Source organism: Malaclemys terrapin, chromosome 10 (genome assembly GCF_027887155.1).
Source record: "Malaclemys terrapin pileata isolate rMalTer1 chromosome 10, rMalTer1.hap1, whole genome shotgun sequence".
NCBI lineage: Eukaryota > Metazoa > Chordata > Testudines > Emydidae > Malaclemys > Malaclemys terrapin.
In genome coordinates, this window is record NC_071514.1 from 60,559,356 (window position 1) to 60,577,252 (window position 17,897).

Sequence of the window (17,897 nt, forward strand, 5' to 3'; positions counted from 1 at the left end):
ATTTAAGACACTCTAGTCTTTATCTATACTCCAGTATTTCCCAATCATTGTGCTGTGTGTAAAATAGGGGTTTCTGCCTGGATGAAAAAGTTACATACTGCTGTATGTTATCAGCATATTGTTTGGATTACAGCCCATATTGTCTTTCTTTGTTTGCTCTTTTAATGGCAGTAAGTGGATGGTGACTAGGAATGATGTAGGATTGAGAACTGTGTGACACACATGGTAGTGGAGTTCTTAGAGAGGAGAAGCAACTCTCCATTTTTGAGAGAAATTGGAAAGGAATGAATGTAGCCAACATAGCATTTTCCATTGAATCCTTCCAGTGGGTCCACAGCATCTCATGATCAACAGTGTCAAAGGTGATTGATAAGTTGAGACGAATCAGCATGATTGTCATCCCCCCGTCCCTTGCCTATCAGTGCTGGATTAGTTCTGAATCTATGTCTGAAGCCAGATTGGGAGGGTCCAAGATATCTGTAGAGTTTTAAGAGTTGTGACACTGGAAGTTGGTGGGGCCTTTTGCTCCATGTGCTGGTTCCTTGAGGACTGGGGAGACCATTCTGTTTTTGACGATGTATGGCAGGGAGCCATCTCTGAGGAAGGCATTAAGTATTTGTCAGCAGAGGACACAGGTATTGCCTGCTTGCTTTGGCCTGCCAGGGGGGATATGACTGCAAATCTTAGGTGGTGACACATTTTTCTGTGCATCTATAACCAGCATCTGTTGGAATCTGCTCAGGCTAGCAAAGCTCTTCCTGTACAGGTATATTTATTATCGGATCTGGCAGCTGTTTCAGCTTCATTCATAGTAAAATGTATGTGCAGCCTTGAGGTATTTACAATAGGATAAGAATTAACAGATGTAAGGGTTGTGTCAAAGAATGGGTTTCAATGACCACATTGACATAAGTTAGTGCTTCTCATCTGAGCCTGTCAAATTTGGTTTCAGAAATAGGTAGAACTTGAGTTGTATTTTTCAGACTCCTCCTTTTGTATCATCTTACTTTCATTATTTATACTTGTCCTTAAAAGCATGTTCTCTGTATGAAACTCCTTACAGGATTTGTATTTTCACTTTAATGAGTACCTTTGCAATTTCATGATCCCTTTTTTGAAGTCTGCATAGTTATTTGCATGATAAGTCTCTATAACGTGGTTTCCAACTGTTTATGGTCTGTTTCTACCTTGCCTGGTGTCTGCCCAAAAACATATCCATGAAATTGGTCACGGTACACATCTACCCCAATATAACACGGTCCTCAGGAGCCAAAAAAACTTACCGCGTTATAGGTGAAACCGCGTTATATCGAACTTGCTTTGGCCTCGAGCATCTCCGTTAATAGTCAGCAAATAGCCCCGCCCCCTATCTGACCCTCACCTACTTCCTGCCCCCGACTGACCCCTCAGAACCTCCGACCCATCCAACCCCCCCCCCCAATAACCCCCAGGACTCCCACTCTGAGCCACGCGTCGTACCAGGACAGGCACTAGAACCTGGGGAGCTAGCACATGGAAGCGCTCACACCTGCTTGACCACATCATCTGAGGCAAGCTTCGCGGGGGTGGGGCGGGGGGAACTGGCCCGATGGCTGCTGCCCTGTCCGCGGAGCACGCCCAGTCCAGCGCAGCGGCTGAGCCCGCGAGGTGGAGCAGGGCAGGCAGCCTCGCCCGAGGTGCCCGTGTGTGCCTGGTCCCCGCTCTGTGCCCATGCGGTGCCAGGGGAGGGTGATCCATCGGCCCACGCTCAGCCCATCTCTCCTCCTCTGCAGAGCCCCGCACAGCCCATCTCCGGTGAGGACGTTGTGGCCAGCTGCCCCCCCAGGGTGCACAGACTGTGCACAGGTAGTGCGGCGCTACGGACCCAGAGAGCCCGTCCGGTGCTGCTGCGAGCAGGGCGCAGCCTGCCAGCTGGGCCCGCTGTGTGCCGAGCCCTCCAGCACTGGGACGGGGCACCTGCATGGCGCCGTCTGGAACGGGCACCTCTCCCTGCCCTGGATCCGCAACTTCCCCCATGTGGACCAGTCTTCCCCAATTTCTCAGTGCTGGCTGGTGCCCGTGTGACGTTCCCCTGCCCTGCAGCTCCTCTTCTCGGGCTGTGGCTCCCCGCTGCTCCCTGTCCCCTGACCGCCCCCCGAGACCCTCTACCCCCTATCCAACCCCTTGGCCCTGCCCCGGCACCCTTAACATGCCACTCAGAGCAGCGTGTCCTGACACGCTGACATTTGATCCACCGGAGTGCGCAGCCCTGCCCCCCCAGAGTCCCCCAGAGTGCTGCTTTACCGCGTTATATCCGAATTCGTGTTATATCTGGGTAGAGGTGTAGTAATAAAACTGACAGAATTCCTTTTTTTCAGTCTGGTAGTTCTGTTGCAGTGGTTCTCAAACTATTGTACTGGTGACCCCTTTCACATAGCAAGCCTCTGAGTGTGACCCCCCCTTATAAATTAAAAACACTTGTTTAAATATTTAACACCATTATAAATGCTGGAGGCAAAGCGGGGTTTGTGGTGGAGGCTGACAGCTTGCAACCCCCCCATGTAATAACCTCATGACCCACTGAGGGGTCCTGACCCCCAGTTTGAGAACCCCTGTTCTGTTGTGTTTTAGTCTGTCCTTTGGCAGCATAAGCCGCTGGGCAATCATTTTGCAAGACAGTCCAACCTATGTGAATTTTTCATCAGTTGAGATCTTGAATTCTCATCTCAATATATTTCAGTACCAGTGGTTCTTTGCTGAAGTTTTGTATTTTTTTTTTCTTTTTTCAATTGCCAAAAGATTTTTCTCTTGCCATTCACTGCAGTTCCATTGGCGATGGAGTGTTACGTAATCACAGCAAGTGACTACAAAATTATTAATGACTGCTCAATGTTAAAGTAAACTAACGTAATTCATGAGGCAAACCTACATTGTGTAAAGACAGATACCATTCACTGGAGTTTGAAATAGAGAAACTTGAAGCTTTATGTGTTCTTGAGTTAAATCTCAGTCTTCAAATACAGATGGATATATAACTTGCCTACTGACCTGAATGTAAAAACAATTGTAAAAGATTTGGATGATATGTTTAACAGACTGTGATGCAATAATGATATTATACATCACATTGATATAGATCCCAGATGCTGCAAAAAATGTGTACCATGTAAAATCTCATTAACATTGAGAATTAAAATAAAAATTGAATGTAACCATATAGTAAAATTACATATTACTGAGAAAATACAAGCACCAAGTGACTTGATTAACAGTATGGCCACTTACTAAAACCAAGCAAGTTAAGGATTTATACAGATCCAGAAGATTTGAATAAGACCATCAAGCATGAGTGCTACTCCAAGAGAACAGTTGATGAAATCATGTCTATATATCAAAATGCAAAAAATATTTGCTAGTCTGGATGCAAGCCGAGTATTTTGGAGGGTCTGAGGTGATAAAGTTAGTGCAAAACTCTCCTTTTGGTAGATACATTGTATAAGTAATATTCCTTCAGGATTGCATCAGCAGCTAAGGTATAATATTGCTTCATGTTTGAGATCTCCGAGGATCTGGATTGGGTGGAAGTAAACTGGTGACGGTGTGCCGATTTGTGGCAAAAATTACAAACAACAAAATGAAGGACTGCATAATATTCTGCAGTGTGCCAAAGCAAAGAACTTTAAATTAAACAGAAACAAATGCCAGAAAAAGCTGAATGAGATTAGCTATGTGGGTAAGACATAATACATACATAGTAACAAAGGAGTTTTGGCTTGAGCAACAACAAACAAAAAGCGGCAATTGCACAAATGGAAGGAATTCAATACCTTACAGATATTCATGGGCATGTAAACATATCTAAGAAAATTAGAGGGCAATACGGAATATCTATTTTGAAATTCAGTATTTATTTCCAGGATCTCAAACACATCCGTTTTAAACCTTGTTTTGTATATTTGAGAATATTTGTATTTTTATATATTTGTATATCCAAGAAAAAAATGTTTCTGCATTATCATCTTCAGATCTTTGCCCTCCTAATGAATGCATTTTGCTTTTGTTTCTTGGCAATATGCACACACTTTAAAAATTGCATTTATTACATATATGACACTCCACCATGTATGCTGGACATTTTTGTGATATTTTGTGTGTTTCCACATTTATTGCAGAAAATCTAGTGTTTGATGTTTGTTTATCCTTTCATTATGGATTCCTTGGTACTCATTTTTTTTATTAAATGCACCCCATTTCTTCACTTCAGTGTTTGTGAGCATTTTCTTTTGTGAAACACGAATATCCACAGTTCTTTGCAATGTCAAGTCCATTTCTTACAATAACCTTGCTTTGCCTTTATCATCAACTACACCATAAATAGGCAGATCTCCAACTATGCCATTTGCTAACTGATACAAGTGACATACCTTTGTGTTGTTACAGAGGTCTGTGACATGCTCAATTTTCTCATCTGCCCCTTAGTATCTTGGTGTGTTCTTTTTTTTATTATTTAAATAAAAAGTGCATTTTCCCATTTGACTGAGGAATTCATGTGGCCACATTTTCTCCAAAGATTTCATTTACTTTAACACAGTGTAAAAGAGATGTGACATATAGGAGTGCTAGTAGCATAGACTGTTTTTTATTTTCTGGCCCTGGTCACTGGACGTGGCTCCATGGTTCAAAAGGTATTCCCAGGACATGATAGGGTCAGTATTCACTGACTCCTGTGGCTGTTATTTTTGGTGGGGATGGGAGGGGAGAGAGAGAGAGAAATTAATACTATATACATTTAGAACAAATATAAATAAATGTTTTTCTTTAACGGAGCTATTCAGCATGTGCAAGTCATTGCTGGAGTAGTTAAGTAATTGGATTTTTAAAAGGAGTTGGATAATAATAAGATAAGGCTAATCAGCTATTAAGCTTCATGGCACCAGTTGTTTGTCCCAAGTGTCAGGAAGAAAACCCCTTCTTATGTACAACAGAAAGCTAGCATTAAGGAGTAGGAGGTTGCCTTCTGCTGAAAAGTCAGCTATATATCTGCTGAGAGCATTGTATTGGATTGAAGAATCAATGGTGTGATCTGGTATGGAAATCATATCATATTTGTTGTGTGTGTGTGTGTGTGTAATGGAGCAACACTGTAGATTTCAGATGGTTCCTTCAATAGCTCTCACACCTGCTATTTTGAGAAATATAATTGTCAGAAATATACCCGTAAAACTAAAACCTATGCAACATTTATGGTGAAGCTTTGGACTAATCTGGGTTTGCCTTGAAACTTATATAGTGATGTTGTGTAAAGGGATTCAATTACAGGCCACAATGTTTTGTAGCTATCTGTCTCACATAAAAAGTTAATTAATCAGGGCTGTGTCAGTTTTCTTGTGCCATGTCAATTTGCAGCAAGGTAATTAATCACTAATCACCCAGCATGCAGCAAGCTGAGGGACAATCCATGAGTCATTTATTGTCTTTTTTTCAAAATAAATGGCACACAGAGCCATGAAGAAACACATCTTGCCTTTCATAGTATTTTTATCGACACTTTTGCATGTTGTAATAGACTGTAGCAACAAGCAGCTGTAGTTCAATGGAATATGAATATTAAAGAAACAAATGAGAGCAGATTTATAGGCCATTGCTTTTCTGTTATGTCAGTTTGGAGATTACACCAAGCAAATGAACAGTGAAAAATTACTCTTCCATGTGGAGAATGGTGATTAGACTTGTACATTAATTAGAGATTTTTGTTTTTCTTTTCAATGCATTTCAAATGAGAATGTCCTGTAAGAAACTGTTTGTCCAAAATGCAGATTTATTCATTCCTAAACAACAGTGTCTAATATTGACATGTATTTTGGCACAATGGTAAGAAAATGATTGTTTCAATAATCCCAAATAAGCGTTTCAAGAATGAATGCACTATGAATGGAAGAAATAAGGGGCCCAATTCTGCATGCATTGACATCAATGGCAAAACGCCCATTAACATCAGTAGATTAAGGATTGGGCCCTTAGATAGACTTCCCACAGATTGAAAATAGCAGATGCAAAATAATTTTGTTATTTTTGTAAGCATCATGAATTTGCTAGATGTGCTGACTATAAAATTATCTAAAACAAATATATACTTAAAATCCATTTTATTTTAAAAAGGGTGCTTATGGAGCTTAAATTTGAACTGGAACACTCTTTGGATTTAGATTTAAATGCAAAGACCTAGGGGCATGATTCTAAATACTCTGTTTATAATTCTGTGATTTGTATAAAAACAAGTTGTATTGGAAAATATATTTGAGATCTTTTGCAATTTAGAAAAATATTAGGTCAACTGAATATTCACAGCAGTGTACATCAGCATAATGTCCTTATTCTGTTGCTGAAAATTTCATTCACTATGATACTTATTATTCTATCTATCCCTCCTCAGCATGTTACTACTTATACTTCTTTGTTTGTAATTTATTGTCCAGCATTTGTGATGGATTTCCTCAACAGGGATCTTTCTAAACCATGGGACTTATGTAAATGTGGTTCCTGCCTTTTTAACAATTAAAATATCTTACAGTAAATTAGCCACAGACTGATTCAACCAAGCCGTAGCCTTAAAACCCTTTAGCATAAAATATTTGAAGGCTCTTGATAGGAGATGACCTAGTAGTTGGTAAGAGTGAGGGATGAGGAGTGGTAGATCCTCTCATCCATTTTGATGGCACACCTTTATTTACACATATGGCATTCTCATGCAAATTCAAACCGGAGCACAAATCCAAAGAATAATTGCCCATTAAAGCTGTTGTATATTTTTATGGCTTTGATACATAATCTGCTCCCCTGTTGATTTTTGCATCTGCTACTCTTCCATTTAACCCAAAGCTCTAAAACTTTAATACACAGTTTATAACCCTCAAGTATTTTATACTGGTTTGTGTTCCTCCTCTTGGGACATCAAGGCTTGAGAGATTTATGCATCTAGCTTTTATTTTCCAGTGCACATGTTGAGGTTTAGAGTCTGGATATCATATTCGACAACTGGAAAGTTCATTTAATAGAGAAATGCTTAAGAACAGTATGCATTATATCTTTTGGGAGAAATTCGGGTTTCATTAAATGTCAGCTGCAAACTCAATGGTTAAGTTCTTCTCTTTGTCCTCATGCCCATATTTGGTTTCTACATATGATTGGTTCACTTAAGCTGTACACATACATCGGCATGAATCGCCTTCGGTCAATATACACAATATGCAGTCTACTTCTTATGTAAGAGACCTGTGGTGAATTTTTGTAGCAGAACACATTTGAAGTGTTTTCTGAATATAAGAAACAACTTTGAATAGTTGTGATGGTTTGTTTCCTCACCCTCTGCTGTCTACAAGACACATTGCTGGTGTGTATTTTAAGGTTGCTTGTACCATGATCATCTGAAAAGACATAATATAGCCCATTATAGTTTACGGGCTAAGTTCAATTTTCATTGCAATGATACCAGCTTTTTCACTTTGATCATGTTAAATATCTATGGCAATAAGCTGCAAAAGGGACTTTTCCCAATATGTTGTACCTATGATTTTTTTCTTTTTAAATTATGGCAGTAAATTATTTATATATTCTCTCTCTAAGCCAACATAAATATTTCCGGAGTTAGACCTTTCATTTCTTCTTTTTTAGGTGTTAGGAAGTATCAATTTAGCTGGTGAAGCTAAATTTCTGTGTAATGTGGAGATTTGGGAACTAACTTCTTTTAGAACGCATTCATATGTGACTATCAAAGTAGCAAGTTAGCTCTAAGTAGAGAATAATCAGTAACTATTAGATGAGCTAATGGAACCGTTTCTTTGTCTTGATAGTTGGTTGTATTCAGATTTTAGAAATGGTCTGGTTTAAGTCATATCATCTTCTTTGCCATGGCTGTGGTGGAGGAAAGCTTCCTTTCCCCCATCACAGCATCAGAGAAATCTAGTCAACCAAAATACTCTGCTAAATATGAGCTGCCTCAGCTCAAAAGCAGATACAGATGTTTCTCGCTGTGAGATTCAGACACAACTGACCCTCTTCGTCATAGCACCTTCACTGGTTGAGTTTCAGCCAGGTTGGCATACTGAGGTGCTAAGGGAGCTTAGTTCCGCAAACTGCGAGTTAGATCTTTGCCCCTCATGATGTGTAAATTCTGGCTGGTTGGTACTGGGTTCATTGTTAGTTGAGATTACAGATAGAGGAGAGTGAATAATTGATTTTTCAGTTCTGTAGTCAAACTGAAAAATTCAAAAAACAAATTTGTTTTGTTGTGAACCAAAATTGATTTTTTTTCACTGAAAAAAATTTGCCCAGCTCAAATTACTAATGCCCCTCCTTTGATACAAATGATTTTATTAGGCCCATGCGTAAGCTGTCTCCTAAAGCTGGGTGAGGATACTGAAAAGAAACTTTGTCTTGTCTGGCAACCACAGGTATCCCTGAACCCTTCCAATATGGTTTATGACCTGGGTTTGGCATGGAGACTGCACTAGTGTAATTTGTTGCAAGTCTTTAAGCAATGGTGAGATGACCTAAATGATTATTCTAACTCTGTCAGTAACCTAGAATACCATTGTCTACAAATCACAGTTCAGCTGCTCTGAAAATCAGAACATAGATGCAGATTGTACACAAAATGATCTCACAAAACTAAGTGATTGGGCAACAAAATGGCAAATGGAATTTAATGTGGATAAATGTAAAGTAATGCACACTGGAAAAAATAACCCCAACTATACATACAATACGATGGGGGCTAATTTAGCTACAACAAATCAGGAAAAAGGTCTGAAAGTCATCGTGGATAGTTCTCTGAAGATGTCCACGCAGTGTGCAGAGGCGGTCAAAAAAGCAAACAGGATGTTAGGAATTATTAAAAAGGGGATAGAGAATAAGACTGAGAATATATTATTGCCCTTATATAAATCTATGGTACGCCCATATCTTGAATACTGCGTACAGATGTGGTCTCCTCATCTCAAAAAAGATATACTGCCACTGGAAAAGGTTCAGAGAAGAGCAACTAAAATGATTCGGGGTTTGGAGAGGGTCCCATATGAGGAGAGATTAAAGAGGCTAGGACTTTTCAGCTTGGAAAGTAGGAGACTAGTGGGGGATATGATAGAGGTATATAAAATTATGAGTGATGTAGAGAAATTAGATAAGGAAAAGTTATTTACTTATTCCCATAATACAAGAACTAGGGGTCACCAAATGAAATTAATAAGCAGCAGGTTTAAAACAAATAAAAGGAAGTTCTTCTTCACACAGCGCACAGTAAACTTGTGGAACTCCTTACCTGAGGAGGTTGTGAAGGCTCGGACTATAACCCTGGGTTTAACTTGTGAGAGTCGTGATGTTAAAGCCAGTGATACGTTGGTGGAAAACATGACTGTGAATGTGTTTATATCCTGTCCACACTAGAATTTACAGCTGTTAATTAACACATTAGAACATGGTTTAAAATTCCACTGTATACAACTTCTAACTGAAAATAGTAGAGGTTCTCCAGAGTAAAAACTGAGAGGTGGTGGGATGTGGACGCACAGTGGAGGCATGGAGGGCTAGAAACAATTCCTCATTGCATCTGTATGTCTTGGAGGCAGCCCCATAAGGCAATGCACTTCCTCTTACTATAGCATTGGTCTACAAGGGACAATTGAGCATTAGTTGACAAGCTCAGGATCTGGCCGTCTATGATTTGCTATTTCATGTGTACCTACTGTAGTCAAGTCCTATATGCGGGACTTTAAAGGGATTATAAAAAAAATTGCTAGTTTAGAACAATGAAAGCATGACTCTAACTCACTGATGTATATACAAAAGTGCTTCTGATAATTAGTGGAATTCCAGGGGCATAAAATGTGTTTTCATTTGTTCCAGGGAAAAGATCCTTGCAACACATTCCAAGTCTTTTTTATTTCCTTTTTTAAAAGGCTTCTTATATGCACTCTGTTGTAAAATGAACAGCAATATATTAAGACCTGTAAATACTTCCTGCTGATTTTGACAGATTTTTTTTATTATATCAGAAAGAAGTATAAAACTGAATACCAAATTTGCATTTTTAAAAGAATGTTCTCCCTTCACTGTATTGCCATAGCACTGTTTCATGTTGTATCTCAACATCTAAATCCTAGCAGAATTACTGTAAAACCTCCTTGTCGCTGAGAGGGATCGTGTAAAGCTATAGCAAGGTGATAATGGGTAGGTCACCACAATTACAGTATATTCCCTCATACAGGCAGCCAGTTGCTTTTGCACACGGTGAATTTTTCATTTTCTTTATTTCAAATTCAGTGTTTCTGTTAAAACTTAATAAAATTGATGAAAGACATATCTGGATTCAAACCCATTCATCTTTCAACTTTAAAATAGTAAGCATGTTATGTATCATTACCTCTATTCATTTGCTTTTATTAGGGTTTACTGGGTAATATTTGTTTTATTCTCTTTCCTTATTTACACACTGAGACAAATTCAGCCCTGGTGTAACACTGCTGAAGCAATTTGAGTTACACCAGACCTGAATTTAGTTCCTTATCTCTCATTGATGGATTTTCTGTTCAAAACATACCTGTTCTAACATTTGCCAACAATGCCTATCACAGGAGAAACGTAGGTAATGCAACACATGTGTCTACAAACTTGAAGAGAAAGTAAATCAGAAAGTGTCATACATTTTTTTCATTTGTATTTTAAAAGTTTTAAACAGTAGAGTTATAGACTTTTTATATAATACTGTGTCCCCAAAACACTTATACTTTGGCTCGTCACCGTTTAATTCTGATGGAAATATTTAAAGTCTTACATGGAATTACAATTAATGTGAAAATTTAAACTGAACATAATTGATAGATTCTCTTGCTCCTGAACTATGTAGCTGAACATCACTGTTAGGGATGAGTGTTATATCAGCTCATTTAGGTCTTGTCTACACTTACCAGGGGATCGACGAGCAGCGATCGATGCATCAGCGGTCAATTTAGAGGGTCTAGTGAAGACCCGCTAAATCGACCGCCAATCGCTCTCACATTGACTCCTGTACTCCACCGGATTGAGAAGAGTAGGGGGAGTTGATGGGAGAGCATCTCCCGTTGACAGCGCATAGTGTGGACCCTGCAGTAAATTGATCTAAGCTACGTCGATTTGAGTTACGCTATTCACATAACTCAAATTGCATAGCTTAGATTGAATTTCCCCTGTAGTGTAGACAAGGCCTGAGATACTTCTGAGTAATACAGCTTTGGCCTTTGAATGCATTAAATTGTAGAAAATGGCAGGTACCTGTATAATCAAACTATGTCCCCAGAAAAAGACACCTAAGATCTCCCTGAAAGGATGCTGTATCCTTCTGATCTCCCTCTTTCACCCAAGTTACTCAGTTAAGACACTGATAATGATTGAATTGTCCAGTAAAAGTCATGTGTAATCACAATAGTTTAACTATCATCTTTGTTACTAGAAGCTTTAGTTTAAGCAGGGTAGTTTTACTCCCTCTGGAAGTCTCCCCTCAAGGGATTAATTTCCTCTAATAGTGTGGGCTACCATAAATCAACTTCCTTCTTCTAAGTGAGGTTCCCCTAAGGGAGCTACAGCCAGCTCCAGTAATTTTTTTCCTAAACTAAATACCCAGTTGGCTGCCTCCTGTTTGCTTGAAAAGATTTTTCTGTAAGAAAATCTGGCCTTTTGTGAAAGAGTAACAATTTGCTTTGTTTGTCTCTCCCACCCTCCCAGTTACAGACAAGCTTGAATACACACAAACTGTGTGCTACGTTTTCACTATGTTATCTTGTTTTAAATTGGAACGATCAGCATGACTGGAGTTCTTTATGTTTCTTTTGTGTTTCCCATAGTGCCAGGCTTCCCTTACCCTGCTGCAACTGCAGCTGCTGCTTACAGAGGTGCACATCTAAGAGGTCGAGGTCGCACAGTGTACAACACGTTTCGTGCAGCAGCCCCCCCTCCTCCAATTCCAGCCTATGGCGGGTAAGTGGATCAGTCTCTTTTACCTGTTACAATACATCCCCAAAGGCTACGAACTGTTTGTGAGTGCAGTGCATGCTGGTCTTGTCTCACTACAGAAACCAACACAGCATGCAACCAATCCAACTGCCTGAAGTGGTGCACCTTGCACAGAGTATTGAAAAATGACTGTAATTTGTACTGTCATGGTTGGTGGCTTTAAGCATTTTATATGTCACATGTTGTTATGTAAATTCTCTTAGAGACTGAATGCTGCAGAACAGAGAAATGTACAGCTAAAAGTGTATTTTTCGTGATTGCAAACATCTGGTTATTAAGGAGGTTGGATGAAGTAAACTTTTTCTTTTTTTTTCAAATTCAGATTCTCCCACAGAAAGTTATCTCAGGATAGCTAGAGGGTGTGTGTGTTTATTTTGTTTGTTTATTTATTGCACATAAAAATTCAGTTTTGTTTCATATTTTCTTAGTGACATCTCTTCGCCTACATTTACTGAAAACCAAGATGCAAAATAAACAACACACTGAAATCCACATTAAATAATGACTTAATAAACTGCCCTCAGCTAATTAGGAAAACTAAACTTTTAAGAACTAAGATATAATTTTGGGAAGGATGGGGGAACTTCACAGCCCCTGCAAATGTTGAAACAGATGATTTGATTGTTGAACAAGATCATTAAAATACATCACTTACTTTAAGACTTGATTCTACCAGAGGAATCCTAGAATTTGTAGAATCTGGCAGTTGAAGCAGTGGTAAATTGGGTGGGTCCCAGCCTCCCAGACCAGAAGAGTATGGCATAAAAGAAGCCATAGTGGACATGCCTCATCTCTTGTAGAGTCCACACTAGCCACTGTTTCTGTCTGGTAAGTGGCTTGTATTTGTGACTGGTTGGACACAGTTCTCATTAAACATTGTGTCCTGTCAGGCAAAAATGCAGGCCATTTACTAGACAGGTTCCTAAGCACCTGAAGTCAGTCAGCCCCTGAACTGCAGGTTCTGGAGATGCCAGGGACTGGCTGCCTGATACTTCCTTTGCATCTGGCTGTGTCACCTACCAACAAAGAAATAGGGCAGTAAGAGTGAGTTTTGTCTTTTTTTTTTTTTTAAGTAATCTGCCATACAATGTGGTTATTTATAAAAATGCATTGATTAAATTGTTTCCTGGGGTGGTTTGTATAGTGCAGCAAAAAGAAATCGCCATGCATATAATGGAAAAAGTCTGAAGGATTTTTGCTAAGATTGGCTGCAGCTATGTTTGTTGATACCAACCCAACAGCAAGCAGATGAGTGAAGGGAGTCCTTGCAGGATAAATCACTGTTGAGATTGGAATGGATTTAGCCTCTCTTCCCCATGGTGACACATCTGGGCCATATTGGTCCCACCCAGGTACACAAGTCCATAATGGCTACCAGACCTAGCTGCTTCTGCATAATATGCCAAGAGTTCATGCGCCCTCCCCCCTCCATTAACCCCTAAAGACAGGCTGCTTCAGAATCTGTGCAATTTATTCCCTGATCCTTATGGGTATTCCTACATTGCAGCAGGGAGTGAGACTAGCTAGCTCAAGTTAGCATGGTAAAAATAACAATATAGATGTTGTGACTCCAGCAGAGGCTCAGACTAGCCAGCTGAGCTCAAACCCAGTTGACTTGAGTGTCCAAACTGCTTCCTGAACAACAATATCCACACTGCTATTTTTAGCATGCTAGCTTGAGCTGAGCTAGTGTGAGTCCGTTTACCTGGGCTCGGAGGCTCGTTTCTAGCTACAGGGTAGACATACCCTAAGTGGTTCCCTTGCAAAAACTAGCACATTGCACCCTGTAAACCTAAGAGTTACAACAACGCCATTACAGAAAGGAAAAGACCAAGAATGGGAAACTTATGGACAGAAAACACCAACGTAAACATCCATTAGGAAACCCTTTAATGGGACCCAAAGCACCACACATCCCACATCACCGCCTCTGACAGCCAAGCATCTATCCTCCCCTGAAATGCTAATGTCAGTGAGAGTGTGAGTAAAATGTCACAGATGCAGATTTACTTCCCTGGGCCAACTGCTACTGCAAACTAGCCTGTCAATCATTTTGGTCTGCATACTGGTCTCTGTGGCGAGGGCCAACTGGGGCAGTGCTAACATTACAACTCCTCTCTCACCATCCTGAAGCATGTGGGGTGGGTGGGAAGAAGAGCAAGAAGTTCCTCTGTGTCCCTCCTTCTCCCTTCGACTAGACCAGGAGTCAGCAACGTTTGGCACGCGGCTCGCCAGGGTAAGCACCCTGGCGGGCCGGGCCAGTTTATTTACCTGCTGACGCAGCAGGTTCAGCCAGTCGCGGCCCCCACTGGCCGCAGTTTGCCGTCCCGGGCCAATGGGGGCGGCGGGAAGCCGCGGCCAGCACATTGCTCGCCCACGCCACTTCTCGCCGCTTCTCGCCACCCCCATTGGCCCAGGACGGCGAACCGCAGCCAGTGGGGGCCACGATGGGCCGAACCTGCCATGTCAGCAGGTAAATAAACTGGCCCGGCCCGCCAGGGTGCTTACCCTGGTCAGCCGCATGCCAAATGTTGCCGACCCCTGGACTAGACCATGCAAATAATGGCCTAGCTTACAAGGGCCAGGCTGAATTCAATTAAGAAAATTAGCATAATATGATGTTAAGGCTGCACAATTAAAATTACAAGAAGTAACACAATGTGAAAGCTAAGGTTCCCACAAAAAAATTAACTAGCCAACATTGCACCTCTTGCATATTTTTAGAAAATTTTTAACGATAGAAAAAGTTATCTAGAAATAGAGAAAAACAGGAACAGAAGATTCTGCATAAATGCAACCTGGCTAAGTTAATGTTTCTTTTGAAATCTTATGTTTTTGTGCTTGTAACTTCACTGTGTTTACTTTGCATTTTATGTTTTTCTTTTTTTTTTCCTTTCAAATTATCATATTAAAAAACCACAATATTGGAGTTGGATTAAGGGGGTGAAAAAGGTAGTGGGACTATTCCTAGCTCTGGCCAAAAACTAAGTCCCACCCACTTACTGAGGTTGTCAAAAGTCTCTCACTGAAATGAAGATTGTGCTGTTGATGTTTAAAATGTGTTTGTGCATTTTGGTTTGCTCTACAGAGCTTCTTGAGCATGGCTCCCCGTCCGTGAATACTGAATATGCCAATGGGCTCTGCTAGGCTTCTTGAGTGTGGCTCTTTCTTGATTGGGGGAAAAAAGTAATGGTATCTCCCAAATGCCACCAATATGTGGCACTAAAATGAGATGTTACTGTAAATGGTTTAGATCTGAGAGCCTCCTTTTCCTTTATTAAGCAAGGAATGAAATAATTGAAATGTTGACATTTAAAGTAGTCTCAATAACATTTGAGTTTCCACTAGAGCTGCATGAGAATTTTTTTTGGTGAACTATGGCATCAAAAATGCCAAGTAATCAGAAGTTAAATTTCTCATGGAAGGATTTGTTTCAGCAAATTTCTTGACTTGAAAATGTTTTGAAAAAAAAATTTCACAACTATCAAAATGTTTTCTTTCAAAGTTTTTGAAATGAAAAAATTCTGATTTTCCAGTTCAAAATTATTTTTCATTTTGAAATTTATGTTAATTAGGATAAAATAGGGTTTTCTAAATACACCTCTACCCCAATATAACGCTGTCCTCGGGAGCCAAAAAATCTTACCGCAATATGGGTGAAACCGCATTTTATCGAACTTGCTTTGATCCGCCGGAGCGTGCAGCCCCGCCCCCCTGGAACGCTGCTTTACCGCGTTATATCCGAATTTGTGTTATATCGGGTCGCGTTATATCAGGGTAGAGATGTAATTGAAATCAAAACATATTATTTCAAAATTATCTAAATGAAATATTTCAATTGACCAGAACCAAAATATTTTTTAAATTTTTGGTTCACAAAATTTTGGAGATTTTCATTTTTCGTCTGAAATTAGGATGATTTTTCCCCAAAAAATCTGTTTCCTGCCCAGTTCTAGTTACCACCACACTGAAATACATTGAGATAGTTCACATCTCTCAGAACAATTGTTCCAGGCTCTCTGCAGACTAACTATATACATTTCTGCGTATCCCTCAGTTCTTATTTTTTTCACAGATTCCAAGCCCGGACAAGGCCCTTATGATCATCTTTTCTGACTTCCCGTATAACAGAGGCCATAGAACTTCCCCAAAATAATTCCTAGAGCAGGTCTTTTAGAAATATATCTTATCTTGATTCTTGAGGTTTTCTTCAAAGCTAAAGATATTTTTTTAATAAAATGAAAGCAGATAAGATTTGTTAAAACAAGATTTTGAGAGTGGGCCTTATACAGTGTAGGGGTGAATACTGGCTGTTACTAACCCTGGCTCTTGGGAGGAGTCTGAAGTTCTAGCCATTGTAATAGGCATCAACTGTACAAAGCCCAACAGCTGATATTTAAAATGTTTGGAACTCTATTATCTTAAAGTAAATATATGTGCAGATGTACCCTGTATCTATTTGTGTAACCTACATCTGTTAGTCTTAAAGGTGCCACAGGACTCTCTGTTGCTTTTTACAACTTAAAGGACACTTTCTACTCTGTAAGCTCAACGACACATTTTAAAACTTTCCTATTTTTTATATTTTTCATACTGAATCTGTTTACATAGTAGGAAATACTAAACTAGTTGTCACAGCTAGCATCACAGTCCCTACTTAGTTGGGAAGCAGAAGTGATTCCCACTCTGAGCTCCTGGCATGAGAGCAATCCCACTCTCTACTGAGCCAGCTCTGGCTTAAAATATATATATTTTTAAATTAATATATTTAATTTCTTCAAGAGGAAGTGAATTCACAACCCCTCTGATTTTCAGCTCCACAATATTACCTACTACACATGTTCTTTCATTGTGTCCTAAATTGACAGCTTGTGAGCATGCCTAGAAGTCTATACTAGTGGCAGGGAAGTCTGCTGACATGGATTTACTTAGTTTCAATTTTAAAGCTATTTTGTTTTCAACCTTAGCGAGGGCTATTTACATGCCAAGTTTGACGTTATCTGCTCAGAAAACAAGGTGGGAATATGTACATTTTTTTTAAAGTGGAAGTAAATAGTCTTAAATCTGAGCAGTCCGCACTATACATACATACATATATGATATATAGGAATATATCCAGCTATATTTATCTACCTATTAACTATTATTTCTATTGTACCTCTGACCTTAGTTTGGTATAATTATAGCCTAGAATAATATAAAAAAGCATGCTACAATAATTTGGGATTGTAAACACTTTTTTAAATTAACTTTTTAATTGGAAAATGTATTTATTTCATATTTAATTGGAAAATGTATTTATTTCATATTTGCATAACTCTGTAATAAGTGAACACAGTTTGGTCATTCTGTAGAAACACAAACACACACCAATCACCTTAAACTCAGACTAAGCATTAAAAATGTTGTCCTGAATGAGCATGTTTCAGAGTGCATGCTAACAGGAAACTTACATTTGAAAGTGACTTTCAGCCATAACTATAATGGTTGCTACATATGACTGCTATAATATAGTTTGGCTAGTACAATCACTCAGCAGCAGAGAATTGAATTTCCAAGTGTAATAGATGTCTAGTCTTCACTAAAAAAAATTCTGCATAGAAAGGAAGAGTCTCTGGTTTGGGAATAAATCAGAATTGTTTTCTGGGCTGCTAGCAAGCGGTTGTGCTTCAGGGGTCTCTTGATCTCCAGTATGAAAGTTAGACACGATTGTGTGGGCAGCCAGAGATCTCATCCACCTTCCAAGCTTATTGCTTCATGGACTTCCATTAAAGCTAGTATCAGAGAAGACAAGGCAGTGCTGTGATGGGGGTGAATAGAACTGTCACCTGCATCTCCCTTTTTGTCTGTTGACTTCTTAGGTGGCTGAGGTGAAC

The 17,897-nt window shown here is 39.6% G+C and overlaps 1 protein-coding gene across 30 annotated transcripts in view; it reads left to right on the forward strand.

The window, feature by feature from the left end:
• The window catches only part of RBFOX1 (RNA binding fox-1 homolog 1), a 2,469,250-nt gene that overhangs the window by 2,384,256 nt on the left and 67,097 nt on the right, over window positions 1-17,897 (forward strand). For 29 of the 30 annotated variants that reach the window (XM_054041251.1, XM_054041252.1, XM_054041257.1 and 26 more), the window contains one exon: window positions 11,853-11,985. In XM_054041251.1, coding sequence (XP_053897226.1) covers window positions 11,853-11,985 — 133 coding nt within the window. Of the gene's footprint in view, window positions 1-11,852; window positions 11,986-12,080; window positions 12,166-17,897 lie in introns of those variants that run through there. The other variant, XM_054041261.1, reaches the window with a different exon arrangement.